Genomic DNA, 25,801 nt, shown 5'->3' with positions numbered 1-25,801 from the left:
TAGTTTTCCTTTATGAGTTAGCCGGGTAAACATCTGGTCACTGACGCTGCTGTGCTTTAGAAACAATCTAAGTTAAATCTGCTTTTATCAGCAACAAACATCCAGTGTCTTTTTTTCTGTTCACGAGAGGGGAGAACCGAATCAATAGACTCGAGCCACAAAAGGATGATTCCAAAAGTGTGCTGTAGGGGCGCCTGGGTGGCGCAGTCGGTTGGGCGTCCGACTTCAGCCAGGTCACGATCTCGCGGTCCGTGAGTTCGAGCCCCGCGTCAGGCTCTGGGCTGATGGCTCAGAGCCTGGAGCCTGTTTCCGATTCTGTGTCTCCCTCTCTCTCTGCCCCTCCCCCATTCATGCTCTGTCTCTCTCTGTCCCAAACATAAATAAATGTTGAAAAAAAAAAAAAAATTTAAAAAAAAAAAAACAAAAAAAAAAACAAAAGTGTGCTGTTGGGTGACTATTTTGGAAGTTAGGATGCATTTTTTTTGCACAGAAACCAAGTGATATCTAAGGATTAAGTTTCCATAAACAGGTCAAGAGAAACTATTTGACCCAGAATGAAACTAAAATATTATTTTTACAATTAAGAAGAATAGAAAATAACACGTCCTGAGAAAGAATATCTAAGAACACAGCAAACAAGGTGAACCATTCAGCCTCACTTATTAAATATTTGCTTTGTGCAAGATGCAGTTGATCTGAATTTGTTGTTTGGAAGATCAGCACTAGCAGGTTTAGCGGGGAGGGGGGGACAAAAGCCCCATGAAAGTGGGTGAAGAGGAAAAGGAAGGATGGGGGAAAGGGAGAATGCTGTCGTGATAAGAGGGAAAGAGTGCAGGACCAAGGAAGACAGAGGGAGAGGCAAAAATACAAGCCAAAGGGGGCAGAATTGATGGACCTATGTTCTTGTGGCAAGCATTATTAGTTGCTCTCTGCTAATCAATCTTTGCCTATCCTAGTAAGAGTACCTTGATTTTTTTTAATGTTTATTTATTGATTTTGACAGAGAGAGAGAGAGAGAGAGAGAGAGAGAGAGAAGTGGGGAAGGGGCAGAGAAAGAGGGAGAGAGAATCCCAAGCAGACTCTGAGATGTCAGCGCAGAGCCCGATGCACGACTCAAACTCACAAACCGTGAGATCATGACCTGAGCCAAAATCAAGAGTCAGCTACTTAACCCACTGAGCCACCCAGGCGCCCAAGAGCACCTTGATTTTAGTCAGGAAACCAATGCACTTAGCTAAAAGACTATTTTCCATCACCCCTTGCAGCCAGATGTGGCCTTATTGATAAGGTCTGGCCAATGAGACAGAAGTAGAAATTTCAGGTGGGACACTTAGGGAGATTGCTGATTCGGCCAGGAGAAAGCCCTCTTGTCCTTCCTACAGTTGAAACATATAAATGTGAAACACATACTTCTCACCCATTATCTGAGCACGTGCCAAAGTGTAATTGATTCATTAATGAGGGGAGCCAGCAAGGTGACAAAGCTGGCTCAGTAGGGAAAAGAGAAATCCTGAAATAAGAATGCTAAGTTAGATAGAAAGTGGCAAATGTTCTTCAAGGTAATAAAACCATCTCTCCTGAGAAAACCTCATTTGCATCTTGCCCATTTTTAACAAATTAACGTCTAATTTTAGACTCTGAACCTTAATCAGCAGCAATGAAAGAGTAAGCCATTCACCAAGTGAGAAGACCCTAGGGGGAACGTGACAATGCTCTAGGATGACAGTGACAGGACCCACAGTCACCCTTTTGCTTTATTTCCAAGTTCTGGACACTTTTCCTGAACACCACCTTCTTTCTGCCTGCTGTCTGAAATACGGGTGCAGTTACAGCAGCCACGAGGAGGAAGCCAGGAAGTACAATGGCAGGGCAGAAAGGGAAAAGGAGCCTGGGTCCCTGATGACTGTGCAGTCACTAAAACAACCCTGCACCACCTACTCCTGACTTCTTTTTGGGGGGGAGGGGTGATAAGCTTCTCTCTCATTTAAGCCATCGCTTCTCTTATTTGTGGCCAAGCTCCATCTTCTCATGGGGCAGGAGGCAGACGTCTAGAGACAGAAATAATTATTTAAATAATGCTGGCAATCCCATGGACCACTGCACTCTGAGGTTGTCTACAGGCAGGAAGCCTCTTGGTAAAACGTACCAAAAAAGGTCTGGGTGATTTAGGGGGTTCCAAAGAGCACACAAATAATGAAATGTATTGTTCATCCCAGTGGGCAGTGATGGCTTTCCTACAACCTTGAAGAAGAAACTGAAGATCTAACTCGGGACTAGAGAGGCACTAATAAATTTATCCATAAAAACTTGGATGGTGACACCAAAGGAGAAGTCAGAATATTCACAAATGTGCTCAAATGTCCCAAAAAGCTTACTGCATTACTCAGTACAACCCCCCCTTTGGACTTTCATGCTTTATTACCATATTCCTTGTGCAGGAAACATGCTTTACACCTATATATTACTTTTGCTTGATACACTCATACTTCTATATTACCCTACAGAACCGCATTCCCACAGCCCTATCTGACATACTGTGATGCGTGATTTGAGAAGCCTACTAGGATAATTTTGACTCTGTGTGACGCTTGCCTGTGTGCTGACGCCAGAATCTAAACTCCACCTTAAGATGTGATTCCACCCTAGAGAAGCTGAAAGGGGCTCTGATCAAGATTGGTGGAGAGACAAGCTTTAAAACTGGAGAGAAGGAGGGAAATGTAGACACAGATAAATTTGTTGTTTAGGAAGTGGGAAACGAAGCAAGCTCTTCTAGATGGGTTTGGGAATTGAGTGAGGACTTGTGAGACCATAAACAAAGAGATATGCCTAAACCTCACACGGGACTTGGCTTCAGCTTGGCATCCTCTCCCTCTTCCTCTGTTTCCCCCACCCAGTCGGGGGGCCGGGGTGGGGTGGAGCGGGGGTGGGGGCGGTGGGGAGGAGACAGGGAGGAGAAAGATCGAGCAGTTATGCATTGAGCCTGGACTCAGAGTAAATACAGTCCAATCCATAAGTAAGATAACATTTAGCCAAGTTGTGCAATGTGATTACATTTGGCTAAGAGCCTAAAGCCTTAGTCACTTATTTTAAACTTATTTTAGATTAAATTCTAAAATTTAGAATTCTAAAATTTAGGTGCACAGTAGGCACTTAATGCATGTTGAACTGAGTCCAAGGACTTGTTTTGTAACTTTCTGAATGCTGCAGAAGCTGCTGTCCAGAAGAAAAACCGGTCAAGAAAAGAGCCCCTTTAATGGCAAGGAGTTCACGTGTACCGCACTTGAGAAGCCCTCCAGAGGCTGCGTGTCCCTTGCTCCTGTTTCCTCTCTTCGGAGGCTATACCTTCCACTTTCTTAAACAATACCTCTTTTTGAGTCAGAAAGAACCTTTTCTGTCCTGACAGAAAAGGATTGAGCATGAATGTTAGCATCTTACGTAACTTGTATTTTTATACCACAACTTAAACCTAATACCATTTTCCTTTAGTGTCTATATTTATTTTTGAGAGCACCATATTTTTAAACTGCACGCTGTGCTGACTTGCTCTCCACTGTCCAGGCTACCCTGGGACTTTCTGATATCATCAGGGTGGTTGACCACGGTTGTGTGTTTGGTGTTCACAAATACTAATGAGGCAATGCGGCATCTTTTGTGGAGAGACAGTGGGAAGTACCCTTTGTCTCCCTCTGGGTTTTAGACAATGATCAAAACAAAAGAAGCAGGAGGTAGATTCTGGCAGCAGCCTCCCAGCCTTGGCCGCCTCTTCTCCTGAACAGGGAGCTCAATTTCTTGGTCACTAAGGAAGGTTAAGCTCAGTTTGCCATGAGAGGAGGGAAATCATTTCTTTCAGCAGCAAGTAAGTTTCTTGAGTACCTGAAGGAATTTAAGTGAGCCAGGACAGGGAAAGACTTCCTCTTTAGGACACGGACAAAGGTGACCCTAAATGGAGAACACACTGGATTTAGGACAGCGATGTCAGACCCAGTGAACTTAGTTCGAACTGCCTTGTAAAGCGACCAAATATAAACTTTGTACCCAACTTTTGTGATGGTAGCCAGCCTGTCCCTATGTTACCCTCCCTGCTGTTGTAAGGGCTGCTCACACAGCAGACCCCAAATGAGTTACATATAGACCCAGATCATCTCTCCAGAGCTCCTACTGTGTGCCCGACCTAGAGGCCGGCAAGTGAAGGCAAGCACCATCTTTCTGAGTTAATAACCTCCACTCAGGCTCAAGTCCTGGAACAGCGGGAGCAAAGTCAGGAAGCAGCTGCCCCCTGGCCCCCCCCTCCAAGTGGGCATGGCTGGCTATGGTCCCCGGGGTCAGAGAGCTTGAAATGGGAGGTGGGGGGCAGTCCTCTTCCTCAGAAAGGGAAGCGATACAAATGAATGTAAAGGAGGAAAGGGTAATGCAACGATGCGCTGTCTCACATGCAAATGAGGAACCGAGCAAGGGAGCATTGGCAAGGAAAACCCAGCCACTGTCCATAGAAAGAAGATAATTTGCCAAAGGACAATAACATACTTTTTAAAGACTTTTTATAAGCCCTAATTAAACATACACACACACACACACACACACACACACACACACACACACACACTGAGATAAAACCCCAAACCTCAGAAGCTTGATGTGGCTGAAAGGCAACTGGACAAAATCCTTTGGGGATTCCATTCTGTTAGCCTCTTCCTTTGCTGCCAGCTGCATAGCGGGGGCAAGACAGGGGAGAGAGGGTTGTAAGGTGTTGGATCAGACTCACTCAAGGAGAGGCAAAAGGGAGGGACCATGGTGAGCAGGGGAGGAGAGAGCAAGGTCCTAGGATTTACTGGGTGTTAGACAAGAGTTGAGGGCAGAGGATTTAAAGGTTAACCATGTGTTATGACCTTGATTATGTGAAATTTTTAGAGATGTGAGTCAGACAGAAATATCTCAGAAAATGAATCCACTCTGAGACTACACTGAGTGCCTTGTGACTACAAGTATCCTCCAGACAAGGTAATGAGGCTCTCTTTAAGGTAATGCCCTTTTGTGAGCAGGTTAAATTGAGGAAAATGGACTCATTCTCTTCGACTGTTTCAAGTACTGTCTTTGCCACTCCAGACCAATCATGCACCAACTTCTTCATAATCAACAAATTATAGCAGAAGAATACATCCCACTTTTTTATTATTCAATTGAAATTAAGAATTTTTATGTGAGGCGGCTTTCCAAGACTATAATCACAGTGAATATAAAACTCTACTGTAAGAGATGAATTCCAAGAGTTTAAAAAGTGACAGTCAAAAGACATAGAGACTGCATAGCAAATAAACCAGATGTGCATGTCTATACCATCTCTCAAAAATGCTGCTGTTGAAACGAAGATGTGAATAGCCTCAAATTCAATATGTAAAAAGTTTCAAACAACAAAACAAGATCATATCACCTGTCTGCTGGAAGCTGTTCTAATGTAGCATAGAGTTTGTTGAAAGGGCTTCATGGAAATAGATGATTTTCAAGTGTTCATAGAGGGGAACACAAAGAAACTAATCAGCCTGTTGACCCTGTCATATCAGCAGCAAAGAAGAAAAGATACCATTCCCAAGGTGGGTAATGAGAGGAAGAAATCAGCCATGTAAAAGAAATGAATGTTCCATTTTCTAAGTATTTCAGTATGTGCTTTTGACTCAAAGAAAACCTTCTGTTTGAAGGCAGAGATGGGGGGACAAGGACACATTTTCACTTCTGTGCTTTTTCAATTTCAGAGTGTCTTTTAGCTATCCTCTTTCTAGAAGACTAGTACTTTTTTAATATAACACATTTATTAAGATATGATTCATAATAACATACAATTCACCCACTTAAAATACACAATTCAGTGTCTTGTAGTATATTCAGCACTGTGCAACCATCAATTTAAGACCATCTTCTTCACCCACCCCACCCCCCAAGTAACCCTTACCCGTTAGCAGTCACACTTCGGTTCCCCCTAACCCTCTCCCCACACCTAGCCAATCATTAATCCACTGTCTCTATAGGTTTCCCTATTCTGGACACTTCATAGAAAGAGAACCATACAATATATGGCCTTTTGTAACTGGCTTCTTTAACTTAGTGTAACGTTTTCAAGTTTCATACACACACACACACACACACACACACACTTCATTCTTTTTTTTATTGTCAAATGATATCCTTTTTTTTAAATTGGTTTTTAGTGTTTATTTATTTATTTTTGAGAGAGAAAGAGAGCGTGCACAAGTGGGGGAGAGGCAGAGAGAGAAGGAGACACAGAATCCGAAGCAGGCTCCAGGCTCTGAGCTGTCAGCACAGAGCCTGACACGGGGCTCGAACTCACAAGCCGCAAGATCATGACCTGAGCCGAAGTTGGACACCTAACTGACTGAGCCACCCAGGCACCCTGTCAAATGATATTCTACTGTATGGGTATGCCACATTTAATTTATCCGTTCATCAGTTGATAGACATTTCTGTCATTTCTACTTTTTGGTTATTATAAATGCTGTGAACATTTATGTACAAGTTTTTTTGTGACATATATTTTCATTTATCTTGGGTATATACTTAGGTGTGGGATTCTTTTTTTTTTTAACGTTTATTTATTTTTGAGACAGGGAGAGACCGAGCATGAACAGGGGAGGGGCAGAGAGAGAGGGAGACACAGAATCTGAAACAGGCTCCAGGCTCTGAGCTGTCGGCACAGAGCCCGAAGCGGGGCTCGAACTCACGGACCGCGAGATCATGACCTGAGCCGCAGTCGGCCGCCTAACCGACTGAGCCACCCAGGCGCCCCAGGCGTGGGATTCTTTATATACTCTGGATACAAGTCACTTATCAGATGTAGGCTTTGCAAATATTTTCTTACATTAAGATTTATGTTCCGTGTTGAGTTAATTTGGGTGTACAGTGTGTAAGGAAGGCATCCAATTGCATTGCATGTGGCTCTACAGTTGTACAAGCACCATTTGTTGAAAAGACACTGAATTGTCTGGGAACCCTTGCTGAAAATCAGCGATGGCCAAGAGCCGTAGCTTCTGGTCTTCTAGAGACTTTGCCCTATTAGGAAGCTAGAGCAAGGGCAATGGGGGTCCAATATTGTTTTATTTTTTAATATTTTTAAATATTTTATTTTAGAGAGACAGCAAGTGCGAGCAGGGGAGAGAGGCAGAGGGAGGGGAGGGAGAGAAAGAGAGAAAGAGAGAGAGAGAGAGAGAGAGAGAGAGAGAGAGACAGGGAGAGAATCTTAAGCCGGCTCCACACTCAGCGTAGAGCCGGACTGGGGCTCGATCCTACGCCCCCAGATCATGTCCTGAGCCTAAAGCAAGAGTCAGACACTCAACCAACTGAGCCTCCCAGGTGTCCCGGGGCCCAATATTCTTGACCTGCCAAGTCTAGGGTAGAGCCTATGTCTCAGGAGTGAGGGCTGGGTGAAGGAAGGGAGCCCCCAATCCCTTGGCTGTACTCACCTGGAATTTAGCCCCTGCAACACAGAGCTGAGGAGGATAGGAAATGCAGACAGCCTGCGCTCCAGGAGGGATACCACAGTCCTTGGCTGGTGGCCAGGGCAATAGGAGGGAACCCCACGGTCTTGGCGACTCCGAACTGGAGTGGAGCGCCCGTCACACTGAGCTGGGGGTAGGGAGAGGCAGGGAGCAGTTCATAGCTTAAGTGCCATAGAATCTCACTGTTCTCACTGAGATTTATTAGATTTTCTTAAGTAAATGATAAACGTTTTTCTTTTATCTGCCTTCAGGACAATCTCCAGAGACTTTCTTTTTTTTAAAATACTTTTTACCAGTTACAGTTGTTTCACTGGTCTGAGAAACTCCTCCTGGCACGATGCAGGAATTGCCCATCTGGTACTTGCATTTGATATTTCAGCACAGAGGGAAAATATAGTTCAAGTTAGGGTGGGAGCCAGAGAAGTCGGAAGCCAAAAAGAATCAGTTGGTCATGGTTACTTACCTCCCGAGGATTTTGTGGTACAGCTAACTCTGGAGTTAGACCTCTTCTCAGCTGAACCAGTGCTGGCAAAGCTGTGGGCAGTGATGTATGACAGCCTAGAACCATTATGAAGCATGTGATGTGACGGCCAGCTTGCTCCTCTGACCAGAGACCAAAAAGGATGTGGACTAGAGACATAGGGTGAAAGTGGGGTGGGGTTGGGGCCTCAGTGGGCCAGGAAGCAGAGAAGTGGGAAGTGAACTAGCCAAGATCAGGGAGATCTCAAGCTGGTAGTTTTTGTTTGCAAAATATTTACCGATTTCAAGGACTCTGTAAAGCAGTATCACAGTCACGTTCTACAAACTTCCACTAAGGAATGGAAATTCTCCCTGTTACAAAGTCAAAGGTGGAGTAAAAAGAACGAAAACTAGTCCAAGTCTAACCACTTAAATTACTATTTTTTTAAATATGGAAATTAGTGCAGTAAAAAAGAAACCAGACAACTAAATATTAGTCTGTTATTTGTGATAGAAAAAAAAATAGAGGGGCACCTGGGTGGCTCAGTCGGTTAAGCGTCTGACTTCGGCTCAGGTCATGATCTCACGGTTGGTGAGTTTGAGCCCCATGTTGGGCTCTGTGCTGGCCGCTCAGAGCCTGGAGCCTGCTTCAGATTCTGTGTCTCCCTCTCTCTCTGCCCCTCCCCCACTCACACTCTGTCTCTCTCACAAATAAATAAACATTAAAAAGAAAAAGAAAAAAAAAATAGAAAAAAATTGAGACATCAGTTACATATATTTTGGCATGTCCAAAAAATAGATTACTATGTGATTATTTAAAAAAGATATTTGTCATATGTTAGTTTTATTTTACTTTTATACTTAAGGTCTACAAAATAATGATTTGGTATATGCACACGTTGTGAAATGATCATCACAATCAAGCTAATTAACACATCCCTTACTTCACATAGTTAAGCTTTTTTTTGTAGTGAGAACACTTAAGATCTACTCTCAACACATTTCAAGTATACAGTACAGTATTATTAACTATAGTCACCATGCTCTATATTAGATTATCAGAATTTATTCATTCTGCAGAACTGAAACCTTGTACCCTTTGACCAACTTCTCCCTATTTTCTCTACTCCTTAGCCTTGGCAACCACAATTCTACTCTTTGCTCTTAGGAGTTTGAATTTTTTAGATTTCACATATGAAATTATTCAGTATTTGCCTTTCTGTATCTGGCTTATTTTATTTAGCCTAACGTCCTCCAGGTTCTCCCATGTTACTGCAAATGGCAGAATTTCCTTTCGTGTGTGTGTGTGTGTGTGTGTGTGTGTGTGTGTGACATTTTCTTTCTCCATTTACCTGTCAATGGACACTTAGGTTGTTTCCATATCTTGGCTATTGTGAATAATGATATGACAGTTATGGGAGTGTAGATCTCTCTTTAGGATCCCGATTTTACTTCCTTTAGATATATACTTACAAGTGGGATTGCTTGGATCATATGGTAGTTCCATTTTTAATTCTTTGAGGAAACTCCATACTATTTTCCGTATTGGCCGCACCAATTTACATTCCCACCAACAGTATACAGAGTTCCCGTTTCTCTACATCCTTGCCAACAGTTGTCTTTTTGATAATATCCATTCTAACAGGTGTGAGATGATACCTTGTGGTTTTGATTTGTATTTCCCTGATGACTAGTGATGTTGAGCACCTTTTCATATACTGTTGGCCTGTTATATGTTTTCTTTTGAGAAATGTCTATTTGGGTCCTTTGCCTATTTTTAACAAAGTTATTTGGTTTTTTCTATTGAGTTCCTTATAATTTGGATATTACCCCTTATCAGACACATGGTTTGAAAGTACGGTCTCCAATTCTGTAGATTGTGTCTTCACCCTGATGATTGTTTCTTTCGCTGTGCAGAGCTTTTCGGTTTGATGCAACCCCATATGTCTGTTTTTGCTTCTGTTGCTTGTGCTTTTGGCAACATATATCCAAAAAAAATCATTGCTCAGACCAATGTCAAGAAAAGCTTTTCCCCATGTTTTCTTCTAGCACTTTCCTAGTTCCAGGTTTTCTGCTTAAGTTTTCCATGAATTTTTAGTGGATTTTTGCATATGTTGTGAGACAGGCTCCAGTTTCATTTTCCACATGTAGATATCCAATTTTCCCATCACCATTTATTGAAGAGACTATCTTTTCTATATTGTGTGTTCTTGGCACCCTCGTTGAAGATCAGTTGGCTGTATATGCATGGATTTATTTCTGGCCTCTCTATTCTGTTTCATTAGCTTACATTTTTAGTTCAGTACAGTACTGTTCTGCTTACTAGCTTTGTAATACATATTGAAATCAGGAAGCGTGATGCCTCCAGCTTTGTTCTCGCTCAAGACTGCTTTGGCTTTGTGGGTCTTTTGTGGTTCCATAACAATTTGGAGATAGTTCTTTTTCTACTTCTAGACAAAATGTCATTGGAATTTTGATAGGGATTACATTGATCTGTAGATTGCTTTGGGTGGTAGGTATGGCCATTTTAACAACATCAATCCTTCCAACTCACAAATGTGGGATATCTAAAAAGATATGTCATATATTATTAAGTAGACAAACAGGCTACAAATCAATGTACAATCTGACTTTATTTTAAATGCACAGATGCATATCAAAAGATCAAAAGATAGTTGTCTCTATGATAGAAATAAAGCTTTAAATTTATTTTTAATTAGGCTTAAAATAATCAAACATAAATGGGATCATATTACAGAACTTGAATTTTTTCACTCATTATATCTCAGAAATCTTTTCATAAGACTGCATGTAGATATAGCTCCTTTTTTTGTATTTATGTATGTATGTATGTATGTATGTATGTATGTATTTATTTGCCCAAGTGACTTTTAAACATATGACATCTTTGGTCATTGCACATCTTGTTTACCAGAAAATATCCAAGTTGGAGACATCGCCTTTTCAGGGAAAAGCTGAGTGAGCAGTGTCTGTGTGACTAAATGTATGATTCTCAAGAGTGTAACAAATTACTTCAAATCTTAGTGTCTGTAATAATGAACAGTTATTTCTTTTTAAAAATTTTTTTTCAATGTTTATTTTTGTGAGAGGGAGAGAGAGAGAGAGTGTGCATGAGTGGGGGAGGGGCAGAGAGAGAAGGAGACACAGAATCCGAAGCAGGCCCCGGGCTCCGAGCTGTCAATACAGAGACCCGGGGCTCGAACCCACAAGCCATGAGATTATGACCTGAGCCGAAGTCAGATGCTTAACCGACTGGGCCAACCAGGTGCCCCTAAACAGTTATTTCATGCAGTTTCTGAGGGTTTGGAATTTGAGAGCAGAAGTTCTAACCCAGGGTCTTTCGGGAGGTTGTAGTCGTGCTGTGAGCCAGGGCTGTAGCCTTTGGAGACTTGACTGCGGGCGGCAGAATCTGCTCTCAGGTTCACTCATATGACTGTTGGCAAGAGGCTTCAGTATCTTTCCACACAGCCCTCTCTCTACAAGGTTTTCTCATCATGGCTCCTTGCAGTGAGTGATCCAAAAGAAAGAGAGTGAGAATGACAAGACAGAAGCTTCAGTGCTTTTTATAACCTAATTTCAGGAGGGACATCACATTGCATCTGTGCTGTGTTCTGTTGGTCACACAAACCAATAGTTGGAGGCAGGGATCACTGCGAGCCATCGTAGAGGCAGGTTACCAAATATACCAAGTATCCTACACAAGGAAGAAAGGCAGTAAACATTTGCTAGATTGGACAGAACCAACGAGTGCCTGGCATTTCAATCCAGATATGATGGTCCAAGACTCTGAAGAGACGCTGTTTAGGTCACCCACATTCAGTTGTCAAGTTGCCCCAAACCTGAGTAGAATTCAGTGACCCTGTACTATGTCAACCAAGAAATTGAGAGAAATAAAAGTAGAACGGTTTAAACTAAACGTAAAGTAAGTTTGCATACCAGGTTACGAAATGTCACTATAGACACTGAATGACTAACGGCAACATGGAAATTACACAGGTGTTCTCTTGCTTAACCACCCATCTTACCTGATTTAGAAGTAGTCAAGTCACCCACCTACAAGTGGCTAGAAGCCAGATTTCAGCCTGGCATGGCTCTGCTGCCCTTGCAGCCTTGCTCATGCCTTCCTCTTACTCCTGCTGCCACCAACACTTGCAGCCCTTGGCCACTATCTGCCTTCCCAAGTAGTTCTGTCTTTAAACATATACTGGTTGAAAGGATGCTGCAGTCACTGTGTATCTACCGACAGCTTTTTTCTGACACTCTTACCTTTCTGCTTCTTCTCCCGCCATGGTCCTCCCTCACACTGAATGTTCTAGTCATACCAACAGTCCTCAGAGATCATACTATCAGACAGATAGTATGATTTCATGTTTCTGTGCCTTGCTGCGTGCTCTTCTTCTTCCAGGAATGTCATTCCAGGTCGTTTTCTGCCTAGCAAACTTCTTTTCACCTTTCAAATCTCTGCTCAAGCATCATCCTTTCTAATGAAATTTCCCTGACTCTCCAGGGCCTGCCTTGTACCTGTGGCACAGCAGGACAGAGTTAATTACTCTGTTTTCTGGATTGTTGTTGGAATTTTTACTTGTTTCAGTTTTGGAACCATTCTTACTTCGGGGTAGTTATTTTTGTACACATGCATCTTCCCAAGCAAACTGTGAGCTAGCTCCTCGAAGGCAGATTCTACCTTTTACCCTCAATGCATATCCTCAGTGCCTAGATTTCTGTAATAGATTTCAGTGAATATTTCAACAAATAAACTGAGGAACTAAGGAACTGCAACCTGGACGCTGCAATGCACTGTGAAGTGAGAGACACCTCTGGTTCTAACCTGTAAAACAATTTTGTTTATACCTTTGCTTGGCATACTCCGTCTGTCTGTGGGTGGCCCCATTCCTTATGTGCTAGACTAACTGCTGGGATACATCAGTCTTTGCTTTTTCTGAGGATCTTTGCCTCTGATTCTCAAGGGGTCACTTGCTTATGGCCACTCAATAGTCCTCAGGTCTTCTCAATTCTGAAGAGATCATTCTGGTTATATGGAGAGGCCAGGCGGCGTGACAGCTTAGAGGCTAAGAGGCCAAACAGACTAGCCGGCACAAGAATTAAATAAGAAAATGTACATAGTGTGCTTTCCACATGACCCGACACATAGACACATAATAAGTGCTCAATTGACAGTAGTTTTGGTTACTGTTACTATTACAGCTGCTATTACAGCTGCAAGGTCAGTGAACTTTCTGGTTATACCTGATGTCCTCTTAGCCTAAGGAAGAGCCACGAGGATCTGACACAAGATCCCAAGCGGTGCTCTAAGAATGTGCTCTCTCTGGTCTGCTCGGTCTCCCAGCTCTGTTTCTCCTGCCACCAGGACTCAATGATCCAGTCTTTTCATCAGGCTAAATTAGGCTGTTTAACCTGTGCCCAGGTTTAGAGCAAGGAATAATACCTCTAAACCAAGTTGTTTTGAGAAAACTGCCCATCTAGGCAGCACAGATCCCTTTGCATAAGGTCAGTTTCAAAGACTTTTCTTTTTCTGTCTTTTCCAATGAGCTGAGACAAAATGGCCATGCTAATGGCAACTGTTTTGCATTCCAACTGCTGCTGTCCTAGTATAAAAATTTCATAAAGCCTCAAAAATGTTTCAAATCTTTAGCTTACCTCTATTCAGCTCACTGCTGCCTTTCCTCTGTTTTGCTTTTGTCCCTGTCACTGGTCCAAGGTGTCAGAGGATCTGACGTTCCCTGCCCCCATTACCACCTCTAATCACTACTGAGATTGCTGACGCCATTCTCTCCACCGCCCCCCCCCCCTTTTTTTTTTCCTTCCCTCTCAGGTGTCTTGTCAGGTTTCCCATTCTTCTCAGCCTTCCTTGAAGAAGGCTGGCCTCCTAGTCAACACTGCCAGCCAATTACAGTTCCTGTCCTTCAAGGAGACAAACTGAGTAATCCTCACAGGTGAGATAAAATCTCACTTACTCTGACTCTCCCCGGCTGCTTGCTTTTGCTCAGTGCCCAAGGTTTGAAGTTTCTGAAAGGCTGAATGTGCTCACTAAACTCCTTGCACTGGAGGAAAATTAGGCTTTTCAGTTTGATCGAGTGTATGTAGCAGACAAGGCAGTGAATTGGGTATGATTTAGAAAAACAGGGAAGTGTGACCCTTAAACCTTCTCTTCCCACCACCCCAGGGGGTAGTAAGGTGAACTAAGAAGAGATAATTGGTCCTTTTGGGGCTTGGTGCCCAATACTTTCAAATAGCAGCTACAGTTCTTGGTGGGCCCTCACAGGAACCCTTCTCCCATTCTGTGCCTATGGAGCAACAGGGGTCAAGGGTTGGATGGAGAACATGTAGCAAAGTAACCGGGGATCTGAATGAACTTTTTGGGTCCAACTGACTCACTTGACAAACTGAGACTTTGAGTTCTCTCCTAATGAATACAGAAGCCACTTCCCCTGGGGGACCAAACCTGTGAGGGGCCAATTTGTATTACTGGCACTTTCTTTCGTTCAGTTCTTTGCAAAAAGAAACTAGATTGAGTTTTGGAAATCGTTGAATCTTAAGTATAAAATGAAACTATAACTACAGGAAAAAATTCTTTCTCTGTATCTGAGAAGTTAACTTCTGATGAATTGAAGAAGAGAACTTCAACTTAAAGTTTTGATTGTGTATCACTAATGTCAAGTGAATGCTGAACATCCACTTTATATTCATATTGTGTTGGGCTCAACGGGCCAACAAAACCGATGGGCCCTGCCCTTAAAAAACTGAAAATCTTAAAGTTCAAAAATTATTAAAACAATTTAGAAACAAGTATGTGCGCATTTTATGAACCTAAATATTGGTTAAATAATCGAGCCTAAATTGTGTGGCCCTTAAAATATGTGCATTGGGTAACCATTAATGGCATATGAAATGCATGAATTTTATCATTCTTAATATATTTGCTTAGACTTGTAACTTGAGAGTTATTTAGAAAACAATGCTGTATATTGTTAGGATCCCATCTAAGGTATAAATTTTGTTGTAAGAACTGGGCAGAAAGGATTTAGTAGGATTAAGCTTGGCTCTCAAAGTAAATTCTGAAAACGACAAAGGAAAAAGACCTGCCTGCTGTAACAAGTCAGTTTAGATGCTGTTAAGATGTCTTCATTTACCAGGCTTGTCCAGGACTCAGCTTTTAAGGTTACTATTTATGAAAAAGGTATGTTAACTACTGACCAAGGATAATAAATTTACCTCCACACTCTTGCTAGGTCCAAGGACAAAACGAGTAACAATGCATATTCAGGCATGTGCTTTGACTGATAAACCAAGACCATCAAAAACCAGGACATAATTTGCCTTTTTCTTACAATCATTAATTCAATCACTTAATGAACTTAAAATTAACTCAACAAAATTCTCAGTGGGAGAGGTACAGAGAGATCAACAGCAAAGAACCACTCCTGAATCCCTTCAAACTTTTCACCATGAAAAATTTTCATCTCTTGTTTATGGGACATTAAAAAAAATTTTTTTTTAAGTTTATTTGAGAGAGAGACTGACAGAGCAAGCAGGGGAGAGGCAGAGAGAGGGAGAAAATTCCAAGCAGGCTCCGCACTGTCAAAGCCCATTGTGAGGCTAGAACTCACAAACTATGAGATCACCACCTGAGCAGAAACCAAGAGTCAGACACTTAACTGACTGAGCCACCCAGGGCATTTTTTAAAAAGTCCTGCCCAAGGTGCCCAAGGGCATTTTAAAAAAAGCCCTGCCTTTGAGGTATAGAACATAAAACTCACCTATAATTGTATTTGCAAAGTGACAGCTACACTTCACCATGAGTACTCCTGACAATTGCTAATCTGAAAGTCGGCTTTAGAAGGAGACAGGGAAGGGCTAATAATGTCCATCAACAATGGATAAATTGATATATTCATATGATGGAATGTTACTTGGTAATAAAGAGACTATGAACACATTCAACAACATAGAAGAATCTCAAAAAATTGAAAAGACAGACACAAAAGAGTATGTGTTATATGATTCCATTTATATGCATTTCTAGAATAGGCAACACTAACCTATGGTGGTGGAAGTCAGAACAACAGTTACATGGGGAAGGATTAACTGGAAAGGGGCTAGAGGGAATTTTCTGTAATGGAAAAGTTGTGTTTCTTTATTGGAGTTGTGGTCACCAAATCTCAAACTATACATTTAAAAACTGTGTAGTGTATTGAATGTAAACTATATGTTTTTTAAGTACTAATTATCTACTGGACTCTGAAGTTAAATATAATCTACTACTGTAGAAAGCACCTAAAAAATCTTACTATGATTAAAAAGCAATGCAGGCATTCAGAAAGCAGATATGAAGCTTTAATTCACCGTGGGCATTTCTCTGACCAATATTATAAACTTTACACGCCTTCATACAGATACATCTTTTATAAGACACAGGTTTTTTTACCAAGTACTGTGAAACATACCACCATTCCACTTAGTTAAGGGCGTATTATAAATATAATGAGCCACTGATTAAATATAAATACAGAGGTTGATATGTGTTAGAAAGTTTCCGTAATAAAAAAAAAGTTTAAGAAAGGCTAAACTATGAAAGTTCACGTGTTTTTTTTTACTTTAAATATCACATCACAGTGACAGCCAATTACAATAAAATTACAACTGCTTTTAGATGATAGTACATTTGGATATCTAACATCCAGTTATTTTCATTTCCACACTGCATTTTCATTTCTAAAGAGTAGACCAACTTTTAGACTGCAGACCAAGTTTCTTGTGCAAGAAATAAGAATCACTATCTTGATTGTGACCACTGGAAACTAAATTTATACATACTGTACTAAATAGAGACGAGACTATTAAGTATATAATATGGAACTCTTCAGTAGCGGTGTTCAAGAGAAATTCAAATAGTAGCCTGAAAATGGTGTTTTTTTTCTTAATGTTTATTTTTCAGAGAGAGGGGGCGGGGGGGAGGGGCAGAGAGAGAGGGAGGCACAGAGTCCAAAGCAGGCTCCACACTGTCAGCACAGGGCCCGATGCAGGACTCGAACCCATTAACTGCGAGATCATAACCTGAGCTGAAGCCAGACGCTTAACCTACTGAGCCACCCAGGTGCCCCTGAAAATAGGTTTTCATTGCTACAGCAGTCTACATATATTTCATTAAAAAGATGACATCTCTGTCAAAACATTTAGAAATAAATATATGGTAGAGCCTTCCCTTTTCCAAGATGCTGCCTGGAAGAAAAGTTCCAAGCTGAATTAAGGGGGAAAGATGGGGGAAAAAAAAAAAACCCTCAGAAAATAAACATTATACGATGCTCTGAACTACAATCTTCCTGAGTCTGTTTTTCAACTGGAACAAGTTTTAGTCAGTTCTACATTGCTTTAGTGTCCACAATCCAGAGGGAGTCCTTGAACAACCAGTTCATATTCTACAGAAATCAGAAGGACTCCTAAACACCCCTCAACTAATTACACGAGGGAAAGCTGATCATGAGTTGTATTAAAATCTATGTGAATATCAAACATAGTCATAGCCATTCTTTTACCAGTGATGCTAGAATAAGTGATGAAAATATATGCACAGCTGTACACAGATCACCATTAAATACAGGAACAAATGCCATTGATGCATATTAAAAAGCTCCCCAAAAGCCAATCTGAATGTTTATTTTCATTTATTTTGATACAGCATTAGAAGGGACTGCATATAATTACAGGGACTGCTGCAAACAACACTTGATGCTACTAAGTGTTCTATTAAGCATCAGGCATGCACAACAGTTACCTTTGAAAATTTCTCACGTATATATCTTAAATTCCTATTTATAAGCTACAACATGTTTAAAGCATTTAGTGATTTTTAAACCAAATATTTTAACTGACCTATGTCTACATGGAGAAAAACAAAAACTCCCTCCCTGGTCTCAATAACCAAAAGTAATATTAAATCTTACTCCCCAATTTGATATTTAAACTTAATTCCAAAAAGTGGGGAACATTCTTATCACGACTAAACTGGAAGGATGATCTCCTGAACAGTCTACCCACCACACACAGCATGCTAAGCCTGTGGGGATTACGAGATAAGCATGATGTGCTTGGTGGCTACAGATGACAATAATTGAACAGTCTCTTCTTTTTTTTCTGGATCTTTTTATTTCAAACTAAATGAAGTCATTTCATCAATACAAACTAAAAAAATAATTCTTTTTTCTTCATTTAACATCAATCTAAGAGTGGACCAAACTAAAAACACTGTCTTCAAGCATGTGGCAAAGCAGAAAAAGTTTCAATTACATTAGGTAACCAGGGGTGGTGAAGGGAGTAGTTTGTTTTTCCATTTAAGAAGCATTCCAGTCAAATAATCACAAACACTTACAAATTCAGACTGCTTGGTTCTCAGTCATTTATGGCTTAAGTACTGGATTTGAAAACCACTTCAGGCTAAAATAAATTTATATGAATAATGCATAGATTGTATATCTAGGAAATCATGCAATAAATAAACATTCTCATGTACATTGGAATCTTAGTGACGAGAAGGGTCTGCAGGTGTGAACAGAATGTTTCTTCCCTTTTACGAAGAGAATACGCCCAGCAAGATCCTGGCTTTTGGCCTATTCAAGATCCTACTTGCCAGGTCATCTTGATTTTCTCAGATCGATAAAAGAAGCCAATGTCATGAGACATTTGCAACAAGGAACGAACTCGCCTCAATCACAGGTGCCGTGAGGTCCGAGCTAGGCAGAATGAGACTCTCGTGATCCTGCCACCCTGCCGCAAAGTCAATTTGGAGGACTTGACCAGCTAGAGTATCAATGGGTAAATGTTTAGTGACCTACTGGAAACCCTTATTATATTGGTATCTTTCACAAATCTATCTGCCCCTTAAATCTATTTCATTTGAAAATTGCCAGGCTAAGACCCACCCACTATTCCTGGTTTTGATATGCCCCTACAACATGAGAATTGAACTGAACCACGATGATTGTTATGTCGTCTCTGTACATCCGAGCAAGCTCCTCAGGAAGACTGAGCATTTTGGAGAGGCGCTCGTGGTCTACAGCTCCAAACTCGTTGTTGCCCACCGCGTGACGAATGAGATGGGTTGCTGCATTCTGATCCTCGAATACCGAGGACATCTTGGCTCTCCTTTCTGTTAAAAGGCCATGCATCTGTCCTAGAGTCACCTTGTAGCCGCCAACAGCTATTGGCTGTTGGTGATGCATGCCCGTCAGGTACTCACCCACAATCCTAACCACATCCTGCCTATGCATCGTCTCCCACAACCCATCAGTAGCCAACACCAGAAACTTATCCTGTGGCCTTAATCGGTGATAAGTCACCTCTGGCTCAGCAGTGAGATAAGGAGGTGTATAATAATTAGGAGGGATAAACTTGGTATATTCATTGTCATTCAACTGGTCTGGGCCTGATTCTATCACTCTCTTTTGAAGGTCAATGCTCCATTTGAACTTTACGTCTCCAAAAGCCCTAAAAGGCATCAGCAAGCCAAGCAGCCGATCCTGTTTCACCACGCTCTTGGCCTCATTCTTTGGGTGCTCCAATTTCAGCCGTTCCAGTTCTCTTTCATTCTGAGCATTGTGGTCATTTGAGAGAGTGACTGCCGACCAAGAGCCGTCCTCTTCCTGCACACCCAGCATGGCTCTGCTATCGCCGGTATTGGCCACGTGAAGGTCGACGCCATCTACATGGGCCACACAAGCAGTGGCCCCAGAAAATGCCACTCGAAGCACCAAGTAATTGAGAAAAGAATTGGGATCACCGACTTGAGCCTCCAAAGAGATGTCATTGTCGAGCCTCTTGAAAGCATTAATTAAAGCCTCCTTCACATCAATATCAGTAGACTCCCCGGTGTTGAGATCTATAAGTTCTTGCCAGTAAGTCCTTAAGCTGTTGAAATACAATTTGGACGCCTCCTTACTGAAGTAATCATTGGGGTGCTTGTGCCACTGGAGAATGGGCAGCAGTGCCCGGCCACTCTCGACTGCATTTTCAATCTCTAGCAAAGTCTCATGGGGCAACAAGGAGACGGCAATGTAATAAAAGAGTCTCTCACTGACTGCCTGGGAACAAGCACAGCCAGCATGGCCGTCAAAAACCCCCAAGAGCATCCCTCTGGTCTGCAAGCAAGTAGCTGCACTTCTCCGGTCCTCGATGGGTGCATTTGCAGGCAGCTGATTGCTGTCAAATCCAAGGACGGAACTGACATTTTTGCCATCGAATTCTGGCACTTTGAAGCTGTATTCGTTGGCTTTCAGGATGCTATTGACCTGTGGGGGTGTGAGGTAAAATCTCTGCGGCGTGGAGGCGTATCTCCTTCCCTGGGTGTTGTACTGCCACCAGCTCTCCTTCGGCCTGCAAAAGGTGGCATAGGCCGGGTGGGGTGCGTATCGCAGGCGACTCTGAGGAACGTAAGGCGACGAACAGCAGAGGTGTTTGTGGTGGCAGTAACACGCGGTGCCATAGATTCTGCTCAGTTCACAGTTACGGATCAGAGGGAAAAACAGTTGAGTTGGTGCTGGCATGGCATCAGAGAACAGCGGCAGGCTGGCACTTCTGACGGGGATTCCTAGACAGCAATTATACAGACACACACAGAGAGAAGAGTTACATTTCAGATCACTTCATCCGTTTCTGCTTTGAGAACAAATATTTAGCAGGTGAATCTACACGCTAAGCCCTGCGCCAGAAAGCAGTGTATTTTATACACCTCTCCTGTACTACTTCCACAGGGTATATTCTGCTAAGCCCAATTCTTAATCACTTATGGAGCCAAGACTAGAGTCTAGCTTTACTTCTCTCTTTTCCTCGTATTTCCTTCTGCAGCACAGACTGTGCAGAACATACAACAGATCTGGCTGGAAAAAAGCTGAGGAGACGAAGATTATATAACATTATGCAGTGGCAGTCTACCTGGCCAACCACTCTTCTCCCTCCCTATCCTTAAAAAGGCCCTGGATCTCCCATGACGAAAATCCCGTTTCCAGATTTGTGGTCAATGGTAACATTTGATTACACGATTACCACCAAAATGGTGTCAGAATACATCCCCGACATATGAATTCTCATGAATTCTTTAGTAAGTTATATGCACACACTACCAAATTAATATTATGTTCATATATAGTATGAACATATATATGCAGCAGATATAGGGGAAAAAATTACATGATGAATAAAAAGAGAAATGCCAGTGTTCCTTTCCTGCGCCTCAGTGGACGGTCTTGCAAACTACGCTTCTCTAGACCACTGCGCCAATTTGGTGAGCTCAGGGACATAGGTCTGCCACCAACTTGCCAAATAATCCTAGAAATGTGAGCTTACCTCTTTGGGCCTCACTTCCCTAGGTTGTAAGTGAACACACAGAAGCAGATGCTATCGAAGGCCTCTTCTGGGTCTCTATGCCTTTATGAGTGTTTGTTGCAGTGAGGCTTTGAAATCAAATGCAGGTTTCATTTATTTGTTGTTTAATCACTGTACGCTTTGTGATAAAAATAAGTTTAAGTACGCTAGTAGCTCTAAGGCTTTGTTAGTAATGTAAATGGTCTCAGTTCTGTAATTTAATTTACTTGCTAGCATTTTCCCCTGCTAATCAGCCAGAAGGGAAAGCTACAGAAATACTATTTTCATTCATTATGGATTGAGGTAGAATTCAATCCCTAGAAAAATATTTTCTCTTACATTTAAAATAAAAGTATGTATTTGCCTTAAGGAAGCAATAAAGAATAGTGAAATAATAGTCTAACAGTCTAAGGTTTGTATAGAAAAGGTGCACATATTAATCCAAATAAAAATCACTGACACTATGTGACACTGAAAATATTTTGCTGGACATTTATCTAGAAAATTTATTGAATGTGCATCATTAATCCAGATAATTTATGCAAGGGAAAAAACTTTCTTCCTTCTAACATTTATTTCCCCTGAATTGTTGAGGTATTGCTTCAAATAACTCATTTGGCCTATAAAGAAATAGACTTTAGAATTAAATAAGGAAACAAATGCAGTAAACAAAAAATAATACAGAAAACAAAACCATGTGGGTTTTAATGTCAGCAATTCCTTCTTAAGGTTGAACCCATTAAGGAAAAAAAATTTACAAATATCACAGATTGTTAGCTATATATTACATTATTTTCAGGTACCCTCTTTTGAAGAGTAATTGGAGAAGTGATAAGTGGGATGTGTGAGAGCAGAGAAAACCAAACACCGAATAATAACTTATTCTTGTTTGCTTCTGTAATGAGCACTGCATAAGCTGGGCATACAGAACCCCTTTTACAAGTGATAGAAAGCACCATTATTTTAAATGCACTATTTCAGAAGGGATTTGTTTTAAAAACCGAAGACAAGATTATACAACAGAAGGCAATGATTAGAATTTTGGAAAGAAGATCAATAACTAAATAAGCATTCTGAAATGCCATAATGAAAAACAGAAATTCCAGATGAACAGGAATCTATCAAGACTAACCATATAAATCTCTGCACTTCAAACTAAATACCTGAAAGTCATCCAAAGGTTAAGGGTACATGATTGAGCCAGGAGATGTGCTCAAATGTTGTGCCACATGACTCCGGCTTCCAGACATAAACCGTACCTTGTTAGATTTGCATGCAGAAAGCACATTAACTCATTTCATGCTTTGTATAAAGATTTTCTATTATTAAAAATATAAACAGATGACCATTTTAAGAGAAATTTTCTCCATAATTTTATTATTTTTTTAAGATCTTATTTTTAAGTAATCTCTACACTCAGCCTGGGGCTTGAACTCACAACCCCGAGATCGAGAGTCACTTGCTGCACCGACTGAGCCAGCCAGGCACCCCTCTCCATAACTTTAGATAAGTTTGTATTTGTGCTTACTTTAAAACTTAAGACTTTTATAGGAAGAAGAAATGTTTGCTTCTGTATGGAATGCAGACCAAATCAAAGTACTACTTTGTGCGTGTGTATGTGTATGTGTTTGCAAGGGGGGTTTGATAGATGAGCAGCAGGATTACGTTGTATGTCTAACCAAGGAATAACAAGTCCAAGAAATCTGCACTTTCCTTAAATTCCTCCGTTTTGACAATTTTTCTGCTTTTGTAGTTGATTGCAAAATGAATGAAATATTGTGGCAAAAGAACTGATTCATGCAGCAGATGCTTTGAATAATATATAAAATCAAAGAGCAAGCACTCAAATACTCAGCTAACATACTACATTTTTTCCTTCAAGGCGAAAGTTCTTGAGATTAAAAAAAAAAAAAAGCAGAGTGGATTTTATCAATTGTACCTTTCAGTTTTTCAGGAGCTTAGCATATGGACTGAGAATGTATCCCAATACCCCAACTCCCAGCATACCTTCAAAAGACAAATTCTTAGAGAATATGGAATTCATGAAAACCCTGCTCTGTGATTCATGAGTGTTGTATCATCACCAGTACACATGACATAGTCTCTCCATCAGACCAGATATCCTCACAAACCAAAGTACTTGCAAATGCTTTTTCAAACCGTAAGTGAGCATTCAAAAACTCTGAGTATCTTTCTGAATATCCTGTGATTCAACAACAACAAAACCCCATGAGATCAAAACTTTTGCTGACAAACTCACTGAACTAATGAAGTAGAAAGCTCTTGATTAGGCAATTAAGAACAGCAACAAGGTACAGTGTTGGTAAACTGGAGGACTGTCATATTTTCAAGTGGTTTCTGACCACAATTTCACTGAAAAGTTCCTATCCCTGATCCACGTTATATGCAGTATCTTAGTCCTAGGCAAATTTGACCCATTTTGCCAATGACTAGTAAGAAAAGATGCACTGCAACCCGAAACAGGAGAGAGACCCATCCATTCTTACTGATGGGCTCGACAGAGCCTGTGCCAAGAAACGATTCTACTTCATTCAATAAACCCACGGACCATATTAATTAGAAAATGCTGTTATACTGCACCGACTCCGGAGCTCTTTAGCTTTCAAAGCTTTTGGTGTAAATGAAGAAAAAAAAAAAGCTATACTCGTCATTCAACGTGTCAGAACCTCAGTTTATGTAATCCAATTGCATTAAACACCCTGTATAAAGACTTCACAATTTTTCAGCATTTTCTGGAAATGCTAGCCATTTCACAGCTCCTGTTATCTCTACATGAATGAAGAAACCGGCTTCCCTCCGAAGACACGACGCCCCAAGCCAGCACTTGTTTGATTAGTTTCCTTTGTCCCTACCTGAAAGCTGCACTAAGGTATCAAAGCTATCCGGGTCCAGGACGCCTTTGTTCCCTTTTTCTATCTACCTCACCCCTAATTCCACGGCGACCCAGCTAAAACCATCCACACACAAAATCAGTCACCATCCTTTCTGGGTACCCAACGCAGGTAGTTAAGTGAATACCTACCAATTCGTCTGGGCCCGGGACACACACACATTCTCCTGTCATCACAACACGGAGCCGACAACATCCACAACCCGCGCGGACAGCAGCAGCGACAGCAGCACCGGCCCATTGAAAGCAAGGCAGAGATGCTCATTAGAGGAGGCGGCGGCGGGGGAGGCGGGCACGGAGGAGGGGCGAGCTCTCGCTCCAGCCCCGTGTGTGGGGCAGGGAGGGGGGAAAAGGATGGAGCAGGGAGAAAGGGGTGGGGAGATAGAAGGAAACCAAACAAACAAACCCACCCCACTGGAGAGGCAGGAACGGAGCCCGAGGCGGCGGGGACTCAGCCGCGAGCAGAGGCGCGCCCCGGGACCGGTCCCTCCATCCAGCCCGGGCGCGGAGCCCACCGGCCCCCGGCATCCTCCGCCCGCTGCCCACCCCGCCCGGCCCACGCAGCGCCGGCTTCGGTCCAGAAGCCTAAGGCAGGGGTCGGCCCGCGGCAGGCTGCCGTGGGATCACCCCAGACTCCGGGGTGCGTACGGGGGACCCTCAGGCAGAGACGCCACACAGCTGGCGCCGCACCTCCTCGGAGCTCGCACTCGCGTTAGGTTCTCCACGGCGTCCCCGGCGCTGACAGCGGCGGCGGCCGGCCCGCCCCCCACCCAGAGCCCGCGGCGGCCCCTCGGCGCCGCCACGCCCGCCCGTAGCCCCGACGCCCCCGCGCGCACCTAGCGCTCCGGGGCTCGTCCGTCCTCCGCCCGGGCCACCGCTCGCCAACCCTCTGCACGCCCGCGGCCGTCGCTCCCCACGCGTGCCGGGCAACCTCCTCACAACTTTGGGCGCGTAGAGGAGGATTCCGGACTGGGCGGCTCGGGCATGGGGCAGGGAAGGGAATACGAACCGGGCACACAGGGGAGGAGTCGCTTCTTCCCGACGAGGAAGCGGCCGCAGCAGTAGCGGCACCGCCAAGCGCTCCCTCCAAGCTGCCCGGCGTAACTCCCTGGAGTGCAGCCCCTGGCCCCCAGCTGGCCCACTCCCTGCCCCGCCGGGCCGCCACCCTGCCCCGCCCGAACGTCCGGGCCGAAGCACTTCCCGCCTCCCGATTGGCTGCGCCCGGGAGAGTGGGCGGGGAGGAGAAGTGAGGGCCAGGCCTGAGTCGAGGAGGGGGGGCGGAAGAGCCGCGCGCTCCCAGCCAGCTTTGTGACGTCATGGGGGTCAGACAATCCCTTCCATTCCGAGCGAGCGGCTCATTGGTTCCACTGGCACGCCTCACGTGACCGCGCCCGGTAGCTGGGTGGAAGGTGGGGCTTCGTGGCGCAAGGGAGCTGCGACCGGCTGGGCGGGGCGGCTTTGAAACGGCTGGAGACCCGCGGGGATGGGAAGAAGCTCCTGGGCCCGCCCCAGCATCCCCACACGCTGGGGT

General features: G+C 43.0%; 1 protein-coding gene across 7 annotated transcripts; it reads right to left on the bottom strand.

Moving 5' to 3' along the window:
• Positions 1-16,946: 16,946 nt before the first annotated feature.
• Positions 16,947-25,547, bottom strand: PDP1 (pyruvate dehydrogenase phosphatase catalytic subunit 1). Of its 7 annotated transcripts, none has more exons than XM_060610901.2 (3): positions 25,280-25,386; positions 24,403-24,437; positions 16,947-20,586 (listed from the first exon to the last, which is right to left on the bottom strand). In XM_060610901.2, the coding sequence occupies exons 2-3, from the start codon at positions 24,431-24,433 to the stop codon at positions 18,926-18,928; spliced, it is 1,692 nt and encodes a 563-aa protein (XP_060466884.1). In that variant the 5' UTR covers positions 24,434-24,437; positions 25,280-25,386; the 3' UTR covers positions 16,947-18,925. The 7 variants fall into 7 exon arrangements, with proteins under 7 accessions (XP_060466884.1, XP_060466887.1, XP_060466888.1 ...); XM_060610904.2 differs by lacking the exon at positions 25,280-25,386 and adding an exon at positions 25,107-25,125; XM_060610905.2 differs by lacking the exon at positions 25,280-25,386 and adding an exon at positions 24,961-25,034.
• Positions 25,548-25,801: the final 254 nt, after the last annotated feature.

The sequence above is a fragment of the Panthera onca genome, chromosome F2 (assembly GCF_046562875.1).
Source record: "Panthera onca isolate mPanOnc1 chromosome F2, mPanOnc1 haplotype 2, whole genome shotgun sequence".
In the NCBI taxonomy this organism is placed as follows: domain Eukaryota; kingdom Metazoa; phylum Chordata; class Mammalia; order Carnivora; family Felidae; genus Panthera; species Panthera onca.
The sequence above is the reverse complement of the archived record's forward strand: the minus strand, read 5'-3'. Positions and strand labels throughout refer to the sequence as shown.